General features: G+C 32.8%; 1 protein-coding gene across 1 annotated transcript; it reads right to left on the bottom strand.

Annotated features, from left to right (window-relative positions):
* Positions 1–3,655: 3,655 nt before the first annotated feature.
* On the bottom strand, positions 3,656–16,503 carry LOC113771358 (triacylglycerol lipase 2-like). The gene is made up of 5 exons (XM_027315947.1): positions 16,320–16,503; positions 6,637–6,746; positions 6,006–6,146; positions 5,820–5,929; positions 3,656–3,770 (listed from the first exon to the last, which is right to left on the bottom strand). The coding sequence occupies exons 1-5, from the start codon at positions 16,501–16,503 to the stop codon at positions 3,656–3,658; spliced, it is 660 nt and encodes a 219-aa protein (XP_027171748.1).
* Between the last annotated feature and the right edge of the window lie 2,551 nt (positions 16,504–19,054).

Here is a 19,054-nt window from a genome sequence, read left to right as displayed (position 1 = left end):
TTACTTCAAAAATAAAGAAGTTAAGAGTTTGTCTTAATAAATGGGCACCAGAAGGATATATTTGGGTTAACACAATAGCTTTGTGCTGACATCAGCAGTTTCTCTAACACCTTAGGACGTTAGGGAGGTTTTTGATAAACATCTGTTTATTGCAAGGGGTGGACTGTTATTTCATCAAACCTCAAGGTTTAGTTGTAATTTGCCCAAACCTAAAGGGAGGTAAATGTAATTAACCCAAAAAATTTCAATGCTCGAACTTTGCCTCCCTAGCCCAAGGTCCTCTGTGTTTTTAAACTCGGACCGGACCGGCCGGTCCGACCGGTCGAACCGGGAACCGGCCAAGTGTCCGGTCCGAGTTGCTCTAAAAAACCGGATGTTTAAAACTCGGTCAAATCCAGTCAAAAAACGGATTTGACCGGCAAACCGGATGAACCGGTTTGATACAAAGCCTTCTCTTTTTTGCTCTTCTTTCTTACAAACCAGCGATGGAATCTTGGTGGGCCCGATGGAAAGATATAATGGGGCCTTCTTAATTGAAGCAGGGATCTGACATGACATGCGCAGTAGAGTTGGGGACCTCAGCCACTAAGTCCTGCCGCCCAAATTTTTTTTTGAAAGGTCAAAGCAATTTGAATATTATGTTTTGGCTCCTAAGTTGTTAAAAATTATTAATATATCTCAAATATTTCATACTTTATAAATGTGGTCCTAAAGTTTGGTGTTATTTTTCAATCAAATTCATAATTTTAATTATAAACTTGTTAATGTTCATTGAATAATATAAATTGCTACTTGATTATTCTAATTTTTTTATATTTTCTTATTAAATATATTTGAATTATCAAATATATATGAATATACATGTATTAATATTAATATGTTCTTAAGTATTTTACATACAATATTTTAATTTTTAAATAATTTTTATTTATGACGTCATCCGGTTCAACCCAATCGAATCCGGTCGAACCCATTGACCCCTGACCCCTGAGAACGACCAAGTCGATACCCGGTCCGAGTCTGAAAACATAGAAGGTCCTACCTCTGCTATTGGTGGAAAGTTTTGCTTGGTGAAGAAAGGACAGAGAAGAGAGAACAAATTCTGCAGGAGTAAGAAAAGAGATTGCTTAATATGGTACAATCGTACAGAACGATAAATAACACAAGCACATCCACTTTGACTTTTTACAACGTTGATCTCATTGAAGCTTGAAAAAAGCCATGAGAGAATTATACATAACTTGCTCAGCATTCTCACCAAAAATAAAGTCAAGATGTGCATAATCCTCCCTATGTTGGCTTACAAGTTTGTCAGCATCATGATTTTTGAGACTGTTTAGTAAAGTTTTTACATCATCAACATCAGAGAGATAATCTTGGCTAACAAAACTCAGGAAAAGAGAAAGAATGTTTGTTATTCTCATCTGGGTTGCCATAATTATACATGGCTATTGTTCCCTGTCTAATCAGTGCATGAAAGCCATGATAGAAGGTATGTTTTTTTTCAGAAGAAAATGAAGGATCAATTGAAACTACAAATGTTGTAATAGATAGATAACATCGATTTATCTTTTTTTATAGGTATTATTTATATATTAATGCATAGTTAGAAATAAGATTTCAAGATATATATGTCTTCATACATGAGATGCAAATTTATCCCAGGTTGCGTTTCAACTATGTATCACTGTGATGTGTGCATGAAAATTTAATTGTTTCCGTAGTTGGTAAGATGTATATTACATGTTTGACATTTTTAAATTTTTGGATATCATTATATATACTCATCTAAAAAAATAAGATTAAAATAAATTGTATATAAAGTTTTGGATAATAAAAGCTATGAAAAACATAGATTTTCTTTTTGCTAAGCAATTTTGGAAATTTTTTTTTCTCAAATCTTCTCAACACTCTATAACCATCTTCAACGACAAATACACATTTTATTAGAAAGTGCAACAATAACTTTAATATAAAAATTTACAGAAAATACAAACCAAATGGAAAAATAATCCATGTGTCGCTATGCTTATGACTGGGGTACACAACTTTTTACAGTTTGGTTATATTTAAGAGAAAAGTCATTCTAGAAGTTCTTGAAGTTTCAAAATAAGTTCTTTCAAGGTGAGAAAAACAGGACAAAATCCAAAATCGGTCCTTCGAATTTTCCATTTTAACTAGTGTAATAAAAACTCCTACTTAAAAAGGGCTGAACTTTTCGTGGGAGTCCAAGTGAACTTCCCTAGTTTTGGTGAAACAATGTGCATTCTTGGAGATGAATACTTACTCTGGGCTAGATGGATCAAATTCTTTGTAACCGTTGCCTGAGGTTCATGATCAAGAAAATCATTGGTCTTAGAAGAGTTCAAACAACAATTTGGGTGTGCAAAGAAATCAAGCCTTAACCACTTGTGAAAAAGCAAGAAATTTGGGTGTGCAAAGAAATCAAGCCTTAACCACTTGTGAAAAAGCAAGAACACCATCAAAGATAGAGACGCTTTCGGGGAATATTGGGGTTTAGGGCTCCTATTGATAGGGTATAAAATGTTCTACATGGAAAAATTATGACATTGGATTTACATAGTAAAATTTATTTTGTAAGATTTATAATGTTTAGATACAAACAGAAATGGTTTTATCAATTTTTTTTGTCTATTCTAATTTTAAATTGCTCGTGCAAATTGCATTTTTAATTTGCCATATTTATAACTGTGGATTAGGGTACAATTGGGTTTAAAAACGAGATTAATTAGTCAAAATGGAATACAGCCACATCTATTGCTTTACTAGGAAGAGGAAATATTTATTGCTATCTTGATGTTGCTTTGAAGTTATATTCATATACTAAAAAACATACTAATTCTTTGTTTTCTTTTTTTTAATTTATTATTTTTAACAATGACCGGAAGAAAAGAAAACTTTACCAACTTTCGATGGCAAATGATTGGGTAAATTTTTGAATCAAAACTAAATGGATTCTAAGAAAGGAAGGGGAAACGTAAATTAGATACCTGTAATAGGTGTCAATAAGTTGGAGCAATTGTTGTTTGGATTTTTACAAATCTCTTTCACAAGTTTGAGTAAATTCAGTTTTAAGCATACAAGGGGAGAACTATGAGAAGCCTTAGAAATTTTATAAAGGCAGATGGGCACAAAGACAAAGAATTTACAAAAAATATAAAGGGGACAAAAAGTTAGGTATATAGAAACGTCCATATTATTGCTAATGTTTAGGTATAAACAATTTTAACATGTTCAGAACAAAAACTTTTTAACAAAAAAGATTGTCAAATTGTACAGAGATTTTCTACTTTCATGATTTTCCAAAGTTTGAACCAACTACCGGGTTAATAAGCTCTTAGTGGTATTCAGTATTCTCTTGTACCATCTACAAGTTGTTACTCACCCTCTTGGAGCGAATTTCTTAATTCCAAGCCAGTATACATCCTGGAAAACTTTTTTAAAAAAAACTTTGAGTTCCTAGCCTAAAAAATAATCAAAAAATGAATAAAAAATAAACTACATTTTGAAAATGAAGGACTGAAGAGAGAGAGAGAGAGAGAGAGAGAGAGAGAGATTGTTTGTCCATTACGTCGGCTATGAAAGAATCAGCAGCTGTTTTTGCAAGAAATGAAGAGATCTTTTTTTTTTTTGGTCAAAGAAATGAAGAGATCTGAGCCAAAAAAGCAATAGGGCTAAGCAAAGCAGCCGATCTTATGGAGTTCAATAGTTTCTCTTGAGAAAATGCGGCAAAAGCAATCAAAGTTCCCCGCAAAGTAGTGTATTAATTATGCAAAACAATATTAGGATAGGAATTACTTTGCCAAAATAAATTGAGATAAAATTATATGTCAAACTAATTACTTGAATGTTTATTTAAAACACATTAACTTAAGAGAATTGATATTCGCACTCTTCATTTAACCTCTTGCCCTTCAATTCACTCATTAAAAATATACCCTTCAAAGAGTGCTAGAACCTAATTGGAGAGTGCAAATATCACTTTCTCAACTTAAGGATCATATTAGGTTTTGAACTATCCTGATTAGCATTTAAACTAGAATGAGTTTTCGATTTTCAAGAATTGATTATTTGCGAGGAGCGTTGATACAAAATAAATATTCTTCTGCCTAAAAAATTAATAAATGGTTCTTCTATCCTGTGCCAAGTGGGCCCAGTACGTCTTGTCATATTACACGGCCAATTTAAACAATTTAGGGATGAGTAATAGTCTTATAATTTTATGGAAAACTCGCCCTCCGTTTTCATTGTGCTTATACTACATCGTTAGGGCACAAAATTTAAAAAAAGAAAATAAATAAATCTTAGACTAGACTCGCTATTTATATATACAACCCCCAGATTTCTTGTAGAGAGTTCTTGAAATTGAAAATTATGTTAGACTTCCATGGCATGCCTTAGAAGACTTTAAACTTTTCTAATTTATCTCTAGAGTATTTGAGACTTTCATTTATACCTTTATGAAAATTGCAGTTGATCGTCCAATATTTGAAATACAATATACATGCTATGCAAATCTTATGCCCAAGCTACATTTCCAGTGTTCGCTGATGCCAAGTTTGATCAATCAGCAGTAAAAACCGAATTCCATATATGTTATAAACATATAAAGTTCTAATAAGAGAGTTGACGGGTGCAATGTGTGAATATGTGGTAAATTAGTGGAGAAATATGAAATTTGACATGCTTATGAACAAGGAAGGAGCAAAGTTGGACAAATTTTCTTAATATTCTAAAGTTTCTTTAATTTTCCAAATGTGGCTAATAATTCAATTAAAATTGATCATATTTGAGAGTCTAGACTCTAGAGTGTACGACGTTCAAAATTGGAATTCAAGTTCAAAATAGAAACCGTCCATAAGTTAGTGGGTGCAAACTTAAAGGTAGTTTTAGATTTTCAAGATGAGTACTTATGTATCTAAAGCATAGTTATTAAACCCAACCTGGGAAGGAACCTGGCGAAGGAGGTGGGTCAACGGGTTACTGGTTCAACCGGTGAGTGAGTGGTTGAACCGGTGGGTCACTAAATATATTTAAATATTATATTTCATAATTTTTTATATAAGATATATGATATAAATTGTAATAAATAATGCCATAGCAAAAGCTCATTTAATTTAATTTGCTATAAAATAATTAATTCATATAAGAATCAATCAAATATAAAGTTATTTAGTAATACACCAAATTTCAAGTGTAAAATTTTATCAATAGTTAGTGTAATTATCTAACTTATTTATGAATTTTAAGTGTAAAAAATTATTAAAATAATATTTGTCTTTAAAATGAATTATATAATATGCTATTTTTGAAATCTATTTTATAACTTATAGAGTTTGAAGGGTAATAAATTTTTATTAAAAGATTTCAATATATTTGTTTTAGAGAAAAAAAAGGTAGAATTGAAAAAACATTTATATATTATAATAAAGGTAGTTTGTTAGCATATTTCGAAGTAGCCTGGTGGTAAGTATGTTGTAGTGTTGGGCAAAGGTCCAAGGTTCGAATTCCAACAAAGACAATAAAATTTTCCACAAAACCGGCCGGGTTTCCGAGTTAATCTGGTCGGACCGCTGGGTCGTTGACTAGTTAACGGTCCCCTTGTTCAAATGATCTGATTTGAAATCTAGTCTGGTCCAATGACCGGGTCATCGGTTTGGCCGGTTCAACCGCCGGGCCGGGCCGGATTTAATAACTATTATCTAAAGTAATTAACCATTATAGAAATATGAAAACTTTTTCCTTGGTATTTGATTAATGAGGGAAACGCAAAATTTGGTGGGCAAAGTTAACTTACCAGGGAATGGCCAGCATAGTGCAGTTTCTGCCCTGTTTGGTCATGGACATAGTGCATGGCAGCTGGAAGATCAAAGGCAGCCAATTCATCCCAAGACCAATCCCGATAAGACTGCAAAATATTGCAAAATTACTAGAGGACTAGAATCAAATTTCAGGAAGTAAAAAATGCCTAGAGATTATAAAACCGGATCATTTGGGTCAATTGATATATGCCCACTGATGAAATTGGTGCCTCGAGTGTTAGCCAGCCAAACATCAAACCCGTTGTCAGCCAAAATAAATGAAAGAGATTTATCTGGCGAATTTATCATCCATGACACTGCATCCTGAAAAGAATACCAGCACTAGTCTAACTGAATTTCACATAATGTACAGTTGTTCACAACACAATAAAATGAAGAGAAAATTGAAAAATGGTCATTAAACAGTTTAAAATTCCTTGTTTAGGTCAGCAAACATTTTATTTAGTCGAATATTTTGATCATTTAACTAACTACAACGTACATGTTTTGTCACTTATATAATGAAAATGTATACCTATTGTTATCAAAACACATGTTTTATTAGTTAAATGACCGTTTCGGACAAAATAAAAAGTTTAGTCACAAAACATGAAATTCAAAATAGTTTAGTGACATTACTCAATAATGAAAGTTTTTTTTGACTAAGAAAGCATCAGAAAACAATTGTGCAAAATTTGATTTTAATAAATTATTTGGAGTCATTTTTTTGACATTGGCAAAAATTATAGAGTGCAGCATAACATTTATCCAAAAAATGTTGATAATGTAAATTTCAACTTGAAGAAGGAGTGACCAGTAGAAGCCCACGTTGTAGAAGCACTGGTATCTTATTTTTTGCCTTGCCCGATCGTTCCTCAGGGATCCTTTGCAGACTTAGGGTATAACCATCTTTAGTTATCACCGGAATCATTTCCAAATGAGTTAAATTATGAGTCGCCAATTTTTAGGCAAAGGGCCTACTTGATATTTACCCAATTTATCTTCTAGAAAACCGTCATGTGAGATACAAATGATTTTAAACCTGGACTAGAAAGTGAACCAAAAGAGCTTTCAGTTTGCGATTCAATTGGTTCAACCCCGGTTCAATAGTTTAATCATTATTTTATTTTAGTATTAACAGTTTTTAATAAAGCTAAAATTCTTGTTTTGAAAAAATAAAAAATTAGTGAATTTCATTCAAACCTCCTAGATTTTATCAATTTTTACCAATTCAACTGATTCTTAATTACATTTGACCGATTTAATCGAAATTTTGGATCAAATAGTCATCTTAACCGGAAGTATGGTTGGTTTGCAGCTCGATTTCCAAAAAACACTGGTGAATTGTGACTTACAACATTATTTTTTATGCCATTAAAGTTTCAACATGTATTCACAGATAAAATTTTTTTAAATCTTTAAATAATTTCAAAATCTTCTACATAAAACTATTGCAATACTAGACCAAAAAGTTAAGAATTACAGTTTTATATACTACGTGGGACTTCTCATATTTTCCAAGTGATAAGTGCATATTTTGTGTGTTTTATTTATTTTACAACTAATTAACTAAGTTTCAAATGAAAATTGACATTTTGTGGTTCAAAGTGTAAAAATTGCATTTCTATGGACTAAGGTGGCGAAAACTTCATGTTTATGTGGGTTTAATGATTCAATCATCAAATGGAAAAAATAGAGAAGATAATTGGATGATTATTGATAATTTGAATTAATTTAAAAAAATATGAAGGGCAAAGATGGAATGCAATTAAGTTCTAAAGAAGAAATGTTTGACAGCTTTGACATCTGTTAGTATTTCGACTATATCTTGAGCTACAAGCATCGGATTGAGGTGATTTTTAAACTATTTTGAAGCTCTAAATTTTGTATAAGTCATCGAAATCCAATTCATGAGTTCTTCTAGTCAAAAAATCAAAATACAGTCAGCCATTTTTGTTGTCAAAAGTTGAAATAAGGGATTAATCATTCAAACATATTTTGGTCATTTCTTAGTTTACAGAGCTCCAAATTAGATGATTCTTGATGCATTGGAAAGATAACGCAAAGGACTATAATTTTTATGTTTTGCACAAGAGCTAGTTCAGCTTTCATAATCGAGAAAATATCAATAGAAATTGATACAAAAACAGAACAAAGTTGAAGACTAACCAGAATTGAGAAAACCTGCAAAAGAGGCAAAACGTGGGGTAATATGCGGCCTAAGCCTGCATTTTCGGAGGTCACGTATTCTTCAAATGAAGCTGAAACTTGCATATCAACTTTTTCTACATTCACACAACTTTTCCAGCTATTTGCCAACTCAGAATTTTGACTGTAGCTGTAAAGAAGAGTGTGGAAACTTGGAAAAATAACTTTTGATGATTCCAAGAGCCAACTAGCACCAACCTTAACATGATTTCGTGGAGCTTTAATCCTCTAAAAATAGGGGCCTTGGAGAACATTTTTGACAACTTTGGAGCCTAGAGAAACTACACAAAAATGTAGACTTTCACTAGAATTTCTTTAGTTCATTAGTTAAGATAGTATAGAATAGTGTAGTTTATATAGGAATGTATGCTATCCACTCTTGTATATTGGTTAGATTAGGATGAAAATGGAGATGAAGAAGGAGGGGTTGAAACCAATGTGACAAGAGTTATCTCTTTTCTAACTCTTTATCTTTTGCATTACATTCTTAAGTATGATTAATATGCAAGTTTTGGATTTGTGTTTCAATATGTCTTTCTAAAGTTTATGCCTTGGGTTCTGATTGAACTTTCTATGATTGTATTGTGTTGATTTCTTGACTATTTGATGTTTTTATTTTGAACAAGTTATTTAGTACTTTTGCTCCTCTAAATCGTGATTAACTTGGTACCAGTAATTGTGATTATCTAAAGGTATTGTTTTTTCAATGAAAATTGGGATTTAATATTAGTTCAAGAAGTGTTAAACCTAGGGAATACACTCACGAGAGTAGAGGTGCACTTTTGTGGATTTAGTGATTCATTTCATGTAATTTCATAGAGGTAATGAACTTGTAACTAATTTCATAACCACAAGAGTATGTATGGATTAGTTATAAGTATAGCTAATTTACTATAAGAGAAGGTTTCACATGCATGAAAAAGTTACGGTATAACTAGCTAAGATAGTAGTACTCAATGATCCAAGAATTGCACTTGCATGAGTAGTTAGAGATATCATAGTCTAAACAGCTTTTATTTGTTATTTTCTAGCATAGTTTAGCATAGTTTTTATTTCCTTAAATTTGTTGATTGTTTAAATAATAGAGGAATTTTAGTAGTGCTCGTAGTTGTTCATTCTTTCCAGGAGTTTATTGCCAAAATAACTCTCCTTCTAAAACATATACCCAAAGTAGCCTAATTTTAAAATTTATTACCTTTATGATCTTATTTTTGCCACATAGGTTGCATGATAAGTGACTAATTTACGTAATAATTGTATGATATTTTATATTATTTTTAGTCACTTTTGTTATATTATTGGAAGAAAATGAATCATTTTGGCTATAATTGGTGAAAAATGCTTTTAAATGATTAAATGAGGTTTTTATCACTTTTTAGTGGGATTTTGTGTATTTTGACAGTTTTGACACATCTTCGTATTTTGGCTATAACTTGAGTTACAATGATCGGATTGGGATGATTCTTGAACCCATTTGAAGATAAGAGATAGATCTACAACTTTGGTGAAGACATCTAAATCCAGTTTGAAGGTTTTCCAAGTCAAAATGCCGAATTACAATAGCAAATGTCTACTGGTCGAAACTGAAACAGGGCAATGAGCAGTCAAGGGTATTTCGGTCATTTCTCAGCCTACACAGATCCAAATGAGATGATTCTTGATGCATTGGAAAGCTAACTCAAAGGGCTACAAGTTTTATGTTTTGGTCAAGAGCTAAATCAGCTTTTATCATCAAGAAAAGTTCGGTGGAAGTTGATGCAAAATCGGAGCAGAGCTGGAAATTGAACCAGAAGTGACCAAATGGTCACTGTAGCAATCCGGCCGGAATTTGGCCGGATTTAAGGCCGGATTTCTGGCCGGATTGCGGTCAGAAAAGGCTGCTCTGTACGCGTAAAACTCAATTTCACTCCCACCAACTCACATTGGATGCTAGACATGTGAGAGACATTACCAGCTGTAAGGAGAAAGTGTAAAGCTTCATTCCTTGACCATTTTCATCATAAAAAAAATAGCCAAATTCATTGTAAGAGGGGTTGGAGTTCATAGCAGAAAATAGAGAGTGAGCTACGGGGGAGAAGCTTGGAGTCTGCAAAAATGTAGCTTTTCCATTCTCTTAGTGTTAGTTTAGCTTAGTATAGAGTAAGATAGTTCATCCATTCTTGTTATTAGCTAGGCAAAGATGAAGAAGGAGATGAAGAAGGCAAGGAAAGAGCTCATGTGACAAGGGTTATTTTTCCTTTCCAACTCTTTAGCTTTTGTACTTGATTCTAAGTTTAGTTAATATACAAGTTCTGGATTTTGTGTTCATTATGTGTTTCTAAAGTTTATGCCTTGGGTTTGGTTGAACTTTCTATGATTGTGAGTGCTTATTATTTGGCTATTTGACTGCTATGATTTGAGCAAGTTATTTAGCATTTTAGCTCTTTAAATCATGATTAATCTGGTACCATTGATTGTGATTATCTAAGGTGTTATTTCTGCAATGAAAATTGAGATTTAACATTAGTTCAAGAAGTGCTAAACATAGGGAGTACACTCACGAAAGTAGAGGTGCACCTATGTGGTTTTTAGTGATTCATTTCATGTAATTTCACTGAAGAAATGAACTTGTAACTAATTTCATAACCATGAGAATAGGTATGGATTAGTTATAAGTATAATTGATTCACTACGAAAGTAGGATTCAAATGCATAAGGAAATTACACCATAATTAGCCTAGATGTAGTATTTAATGATCCAAATATAACACTTGCATGAGTAGTTAGGGATACCACAACCTAAGGAGTTTTTATTTGTTAATTTCTTGTATAAGTGCAGTAGATTAAATTTCTTATAATTCATTGATAGTCTAAATAATAGAGAAGCTTTAGTAATACCGGTAATTGTTCACTCTTCCTTGTGGGATCGACCCGATATATACCCTAAACTACTAGTTGATCTGTATACTTGCAGTGAACGGGTGTAATTCGGTATTTTTTAGCTTGCACGTATGTAAAATACCCGTCATTGCACATGTGTCAGAACAGAGATAGAGGCACACTCTATTTCTTTTTTTCATCTAATATCTTTCCCAATTCTCTCTCTCCTATATTTTTTCCTTTCGTTGTCTTTTCCTTGTCCAACGTAATTTTTGAGAAGTCAACATTTATATTAACAGTATCTAAAACTTCATTATCATCCTTGATAATATCAAGGTAAATAAAGATTAATCTCTTATCTTTTCTATTGTGTAGTTTTTGGAACATTGCTATGGCGTTCAAAAAATTTTTGAATATTAGTTGTATAACAAATGATTTCTCACACCGTGTGTTTGATAAAATGTCTAGGAGAAAAACTACACAACAACATATATTCATGCTCAATATGTTAGATTTCCACCACATATATGAGCATGTTTAGTTATAGTGCCTCTCTATGACATGATCAAATAATCTCATATACTTGAAATATTTTTGCACATTTATTCAACATCAATCGGTGGCTTGTGTTATTTTTGAGCAACTTTAGTAGTTCTTGTACTAGATAGCATGACAATATTTGCTTAATTAATGATATTTTTAATTTTATGTAGGCGGTGTTGCTGAATTTTGTAGCAATGGCTGGAGGAAATGTTACTATATTTTTTTATTGGAATGGTAGGATGGCAACAGGCACACACGGTCTTAGTTAGAGGGTGCTGCTCCAAAAGTCATTCGAGTAAGTTATCAGATAAAATACCATGAACTCATGGACAAGATTTATGTTATCACTGGTTATGAAAACATCAAGTTAAGATCAAAATTATTTGTAGATATCCAAGTACCTATAAGGATTATATACCATTACCTGTTGAAGATCATGATACATTGAGTATAGTTCTCGATGCTGCAAAACAACCTGGGGTTCATTGTTTGGAATTTTATTTGGAAATAACTTCTATCACTAGTGATCAACAAGGTTTTTGCGGGGGCTCTTTCACAGAATTACTCACCCAAGAAAATTTATCAGAAGAGGACATTCAAACAAATTGTGACATATTGTTGAGATCTAAAGATCAGCAGCCAGCTGGGGAGATGTTTTCATCACATGCTCAAATTAATAGAAGTACTTTGGAGCAGCAACAGTCCACTGAGGTGAGAATAGAACAAGTACATGTGACGGGTGATATTTCATCCGAAGTTAATTATACATGTACTGTTGAAGAGATTATCTCAGCTGAACCACATAATTTTCTTTTGGATGGCACTAATATTAATAATGATGTGTCAAACTATGAAGATGAGGCAAAACAAGAAGAAATTGCTGAAGAGTTCATGTCATTTGAAGAGGCACCAGCTCCAGAGTTTATCAATGTGGAACAGTTGATGCATTAACTTCTTATCAACAATCTACAGCCCTCTCTGATAATGGGGAGTTGTATGTTGGCCAAAGGTTTACAACCAAAGAAGCTTTACAAAATGCAGTGAAATCATATTCTATTAGGATGCATCAACAATTTGAAGTAATTTATTCTACACCTACTCTATGGGTGCTTAAATGTAAACAAGCACCACAATGTGCATGGAGGTTACGTGCTTCAATTCCCAAGGGAACTTCGTTCTTTGAAATACGAAAATATGAAGGCCCTCAATACTTGTGTGAATCCTATCCTGAACCGAGATCATCTTCAATTAGATTCCAGCTTCATTGCCCATCAAATCAAAGCACTAGTGAAGGCTCAGATGTCAATTACACTGTCAGCAATTGAAGCTGAAATTGCAGATAAATTCAGCTATAACATTTCTAAGAAGAAAGCATGGATGGCAAAGCAAAAGGCTATTGTTGAGCTTTTTGGTGATTGGGTAGAATCTTATAAGTTACTTCCAAGGTACATGGAAATTCTCAAGATGAAAAATCCTGGAACAGTTGTACATTGGGATAAGGACATTGCACATACTAGGCCACCGCGAGAAATATTTAATCGTGTATTTTGGGCCTTTGGTGCTTCAATAGAAGGTTTTAAGCATTGCCGTCCTGTGAAGTATGGATGGTACATTCTTATATGGGAAATATAAAGGAAAGATGCTTATTGCAGTTTCAGCAGATGCAAACAATCAACTATTTCCACTTGCCTTTTCAATTGTGGAGTGTGAAAACAATGATAGTTGGGGTTGGTTATGGCATGCATAAGGGAATTTGTCACTCAACGAAGGGGCCTCTGTGTGATATTTGATCGTCATCCAGGTATTATTACCACAATGAATCAGGTTGGATCAGAGTGGATTGAACCATTTGCCTACCATCGTTTTTGCATTCGCCATCTAGCAAGTAATTTTAATACTAAATTTCATGACAAAATATTGAAAGACCTTCTAGTTGCAGCTGCAAATGAAAATCAGGTTTTCAAATTTTAGAGAAAGATGGAAACAATTGGCAAGATAAATCCGGAAGCTCGAAAATGGCTAGATGATTTGCCAGTTGAAAAGTGGGCTCTAGCACATGATGGTGGCAAAAGATATGGAATAATGACAACAAATTTATCAGAGGTATTTAACAGTGTGTTGAAGGGTGCACGCTCTTTACCAATAACAGCTTTGGTGCAACTTACTTTCTATCGTGTCAACAGCTATTTTGCCATTAGACGGCAATTAGCAGTTCAAAGAAGTGTTAGCGGCCAATCTTTCACTCCTTTTGTAGATGGAAAAATAAGTTCTTATGGGATCAAGGCAGGAGGACATGAAGTAGTCCTATTTAACCGAGCCACTGGTTCATTCAGCATTAAAACTGGTCGATCACCTATAAATAAAAGAAAAGGTGGTCGTATCCAAGTTGTCAAGTTAAATGAAAAACATTGTTCCTGTCAAAAGAGGCAAATATTTGGATTCCCTTGCTCCCATGTAATTGCTGCATGCCAACATTGTAGCCTGGATTACAAAGCTTTGGTTCAAAATTGGTATTCACTATCTACCTATGGGAGAACTTGGGCTCCACTTTTTCATCCAATACCTGACAAATCTTATTGGCCTCCTGAAGAGGACATGGTGCTTATTCCTAGTGACGTGATGAAAAGAAATACCAAAGGTTGTCCAAAATCAACACGGTTGCACAATGAAATGGATGCTGGAGAAGGTCAAACCAAAGGAACATGTAGCTTGTGCAAACAAAAGGGACACAATAAACGGAGATGCTCTATAAATAAAGCAAAGTATGCAACCTAAATTCTTAGTAGTTTCTCTTTTTTTCAAGAGTCATAAGCTAATATTAATGAGGCAGTATTGGCTAAGTGATAAGAATTTTGTTTTTGTAGGAACTTGCATCCATGATGTTCTACCACAGTCAAATTCCGGTGTTGCACTTATTGGGAGTAATTGGTAACAAATTCTATATTTTAAATGCATTATTTAAGCTGCTTGTTGACTTTTTCTAGGAAACCAATGGCTTTTCTAGGAACTGATTTTGGAAGAAAATAATCATGTGGGTAATGGTTGATGCACATTGTCCAAGAGAATATTGATTACTAAAATCCTAAACCTGTGCTATTTGATATCTCATAATTTTTCAGGATTGTCCAAAAAAGTTTTGATTTTTAAATTTGAGTTTGCTAACCCTAGTATCTATAGTTATATACAAGTGGCTGCCTTCTGCTTAATTTTCACGTAAATTGGACCCTGAATTTTTTTTTTAAAGGTGTCTATGATAGCCTTGGAAGTTAGGCAAACAATCAATTATTTTTTCTTGGATTTTCTTATCCATGAATGGTAAAGAAAAATGGTGAGAAGTGATTACTTTTGATTGCTGAAGCTTGAAGTTATCATATCTCTAGACTCTGAGCCTACAATTTAAGCATAATACATCCAAACACGTTTTTTGGATTTTAGTTTTTTATTATATTACTTCTAACTTGTGATACCTTTTTGTTTTTCTCATTCTCCATATGTGACTTGTAGTGATCAAATAGAGTTTACCGTTTTGGAGATAGGATCAATGATGTGGCTGAACTTAGCATTATTGAAGTGCTTGAACATAGGATCAGTTGATTGTCTAATGCCGTTCTTATATTCATTCCATCTTTGCAAGCACTTAAGGAAGCTTCAAGAGTGCTGGCTTAAATATTTCAAATTTGCTTGCAATTGGCAATGATTATAAGTCACATTTTTCAATTGCAAATTTATTGTAATTATACTATGACTAAGTTTTTTTTTAGTTCATAATATCTTGTTTTTTAGTTCTTTGCAAAAGATATGGATGTTGAGAATTTTACTGCATTTTTATTTCTCTCATTTTTCCCTTTACGACATGACTTTTTTCAAGTAGTAGGATGCCATTGCCTTTTATACTAGTTGATTACTTATATAATAATCTAGCCGTTTTTAATTTGCAATTGGAAACTTGAAATTTTCAGTTTTATTACATCTTGTAAAAGTTCTTTCAAGGCGTACGAAGGATAACATAAACAAATATGATAACCTTGAAGTTTTTGTTACTTTTTCTTGTTATTGCTTACAATTATTTTTGCAATTTTTGAATTTTTCAAATTTAATTTTTGAAAAAATATATGCAATGGGTTTGATACATTTCAAGAAAAATGTAGAGACCAATCATAGTAAGGTCAATAATGGTAGAATATATTTTAAATAATAAGAAAACTATCAAAGTTATGCAATCTTATTGTGTCTCTTTGATTAAAAAAAATTAAAAATTTTAGCTCATGTTGGAAACTATAAACTAGATTAAAACTTTCCTTTCTTGTTATCCTACGTGGCAATCAAGATAATTAGGTGGCAATAATAACATCATTATGGGAATAAAGTTTGAAAGTGAATCATATTGGGAATATTTTTCAGAAAGAGTATTATTTTAGCAAAAAACTCTTCTTTCCTGTGGGTTCGACCCTTAATACCCTATATTCAATTTCGACTTGTATACTTACAAAAAATCGTGTATGGGGTATTTAGGATTTTATAAATGTAAAACTTGACTGTGATGAGCTAATTGTTATATGCATATCTCGCGCTCATCAGCAAAGTAACCTTACAGGGGTATAATTGTACTTTTACAAATTTTCCAAAAATGTACAGTAGCCTCCTCTCAAATTGCATGCAAGTTTCACCCGGTCATCCAAATCTACATTGTGATTCTAAAACTGACCTTGGACATAATATAAAGGAGATAATTCTTGGAAATTGAAGTATAGGGAAAAAAAACCAACAGAGAGGTGACATGTAATTACCAAAAACCAGAGAGGAATCTGCCCCACAACTTAGTAATAACATGACTTTTTTTTAATTAATAATCAGTTGCATACTGGACTACGATTTCATAATATACCTTATGCTCTTGGCAGATATAGCCTTGTTTCTCCACCACTAAATTACATATACCAGCTTCATCAACTAAGGGTAATATTTTAGATATGCTGAGATCACTGGACTGCTTGTCCAAGTTGGTTCTTGCTCCTACTGCCAAAACATAAAATAGCACAGTTAGGACTATGCTAGTTACTTTGCCAGCCATTGACAAGAAAGTGGATAACTTGTTTGTTGCTTAGACTAATTAACCATTTAACCTCTATTTTATAGGGGATTAAGTCTAGATAATGACAGAATAGAGCATAGTTTGTCACACTGTAGCTTTTGGTCGGCTGTCTTTTTTATAGAGCTGTTAAACGAACCGAGCTGTTCGGTAGCTTATTTCGTTACTACTCATTCGTGTTCGTGAAAGGCTCGTTCGAAATCTTAAACAAACCGAGTTCGAACAAATTTTTTTGTTCCATTAATAATCGAGCAAACACGAGCATGTTCACGAGTTTTAACGAATGTTCGCGAACACTTTTAACGAACGTTCGCGAACACGAGTATGTTTGCGAGTTTTAACGAATGTTCGCGAACATGGACATAATTATCATTTGACAAATTTTAGGGTTAATTTTATGGCTGGACTTTTATATTTGGAGGGAAAATTTCTTTGTTTTATTTGTTGTTTTATGTTAATGTGAGTTTTATAATTAATAAATAATAAAATTTAGTCACTTAGTGCTTTAATTGTTTTTGAGAATGATTAATGATTTGCATGACATATTTAAGGCTTAAAATAATTTGGATTCGAGCATTTCGAACATGTTCGCGAACAACTCGTTTATGTTAAATGAGCCGAACACGAACTTTGCTTAACAGCCGAACACGAACACAGGTTTGGAGTTTGAAAATTAACGAACAAACACGAATGTTGTTCGAATCGCTTAACGAACAGAGCTCAAACATGAGATACTCGGTTCGATTCGACTCGTTTACAGCTCTACTTTTTTATAAGGGCATCTTCTAGGCTACTTAGATAATAAATCAATAATAAGGGAATTAGATTTTTAGGGCATAATTTTTGTGACAGTTGGACTATCGTTTCTGCTACGGTATACCATTTGATTACAAATTCTTAATGTTTTCATATGAAGCGATTAGACAACTGAGTTGGACATTTAAATGGATTACGATCCAGATTAAGATTAAGATTAGGATCATACATCAATAGGTTGAGATGCAACATGCAAATGCTTGCAGATTGGTGCAAAAATTGGGAGAATGCAATCAATGAAAAGATTAGAAATTGTAAGTCGATTTAACATTTTAATATTTGTTGACGTCATCATCTCTCCATCCTTTGTAATATGTGTAAATTATAGTGACCGCTGTGCCAGTTCATCATATTGGAGAACTTTCATAAGGTTGTTGATATTGCATAAAGTTATGATCCGTTTTGGGTTTATATTTAGGTTAATAGAGTGCTTTAATATAGAGGTAGGGGGTAAGATTCACGAGTCTTAAATTTTTCAATTCAATATCACGTTTTATGCCACAGTGTTAGGTTTCTTTGGTGGTTTGTTTCGCGTTTTCTTCCTAACAGAGCTGTTTGAAGTTACTTAATTTGTACTTTCTTACACCAGTTGCAAATAAATTAAAGGACAAGCTATATATATGCGAAAAGTTTAGAAATGAAAATTCTAAATTAATATAATTGAAGACAAAGACAGTTTGATGATTAAAATAGTTGAAACAGGTTTAATTATAAACAAATTCCCGGTTACTAATATTATAATTTTAAATAGACATGTGGATAAGTGGGGAGGATGATTAGGCATGAATATACATAAGATAATGAACTGTTTAATAATGTGAGTCTATTCATTTTTTGTTTTTTAAGTAAGAAAAATACATTCATTTTAGTACCAAACTAAACTAAGCTCCCAACTCTCTTTGTTTTCTTGTAGCTCTCAATTAGTGCCTGTGAACAAAACTTAGACCTCGAACTTGTTTCAAAATTTGATAGATCACAGGATAATCAAAGAACAGGATGGTTACAAGAATTCAAAATAAGTACCACAAAAACCACAATTGTATTTTCATATAACACAACAAATTTTCAATCTTTTTTTTTTTTGTTAATCGTGGAAATGTAGAAAAAAAATATCTATGAAGCAAAAGGTTTCGAAGACACTGATTTGTACCAAGAAACTCCTGGCCGAGTTTGAAGAAGAACATAATGAACTACTTCCCTAATTGTAAATTGTCCAATCTTCTATGGCTTCCACAAAAATTTATCTGGTACATATAGAATTATTACAAATAAACTCAATAGGAGTAGAATCCACTTAGCTTTTACCTCATCTCCTACTAATTGGACATTTCCACAGTCCATTGTCTATAATAGTTCTGCTTTTGTTGTAACATGCCTCTTAAAATTTGAGATGATAGATATTGGATGAAAGTAGAACTCTAATAGGTTTCAGCTGCCAGGGATCATATGAAGTGGCTGATGCTTTATCTAATGCCCGTTGTTTGAACTCTGTGGACACTATTTATGAGATGGAGATGGCTCGTGGTGCAATTAGAATGGATAGGTTACAAGTTCCATCTTTTAGGAAATGTATAACTTTTTGATTTGTAAGAAAGCAGTACTTCTTATTTATTTTCTGCAAATTTGTCATTACATTTTGGGGGTAAGTTTTAAGTCCCCTTATTCTTCTTTATTTTATTTTAATAAAATATAAGGGTTGTTTCCCTCCTCGGTGTAT

This window comes from Coffea eugenioides, chromosome 5 (genome assembly GCF_003713205.1).
Source record: "Coffea eugenioides isolate CCC68of chromosome 5, Ceug_1.0, whole genome shotgun sequence".
NCBI classification, from domain to species: domain Eukaryota; kingdom Viridiplantae; phylum Streptophyta; class Magnoliopsida; order Gentianales; family Rubiaceae; genus Coffea; species Coffea eugenioides.
Note: the sequence above shows the minus strand (reverse complement) of the source record. Positions and strands in the feature narration are given on the sequence as shown.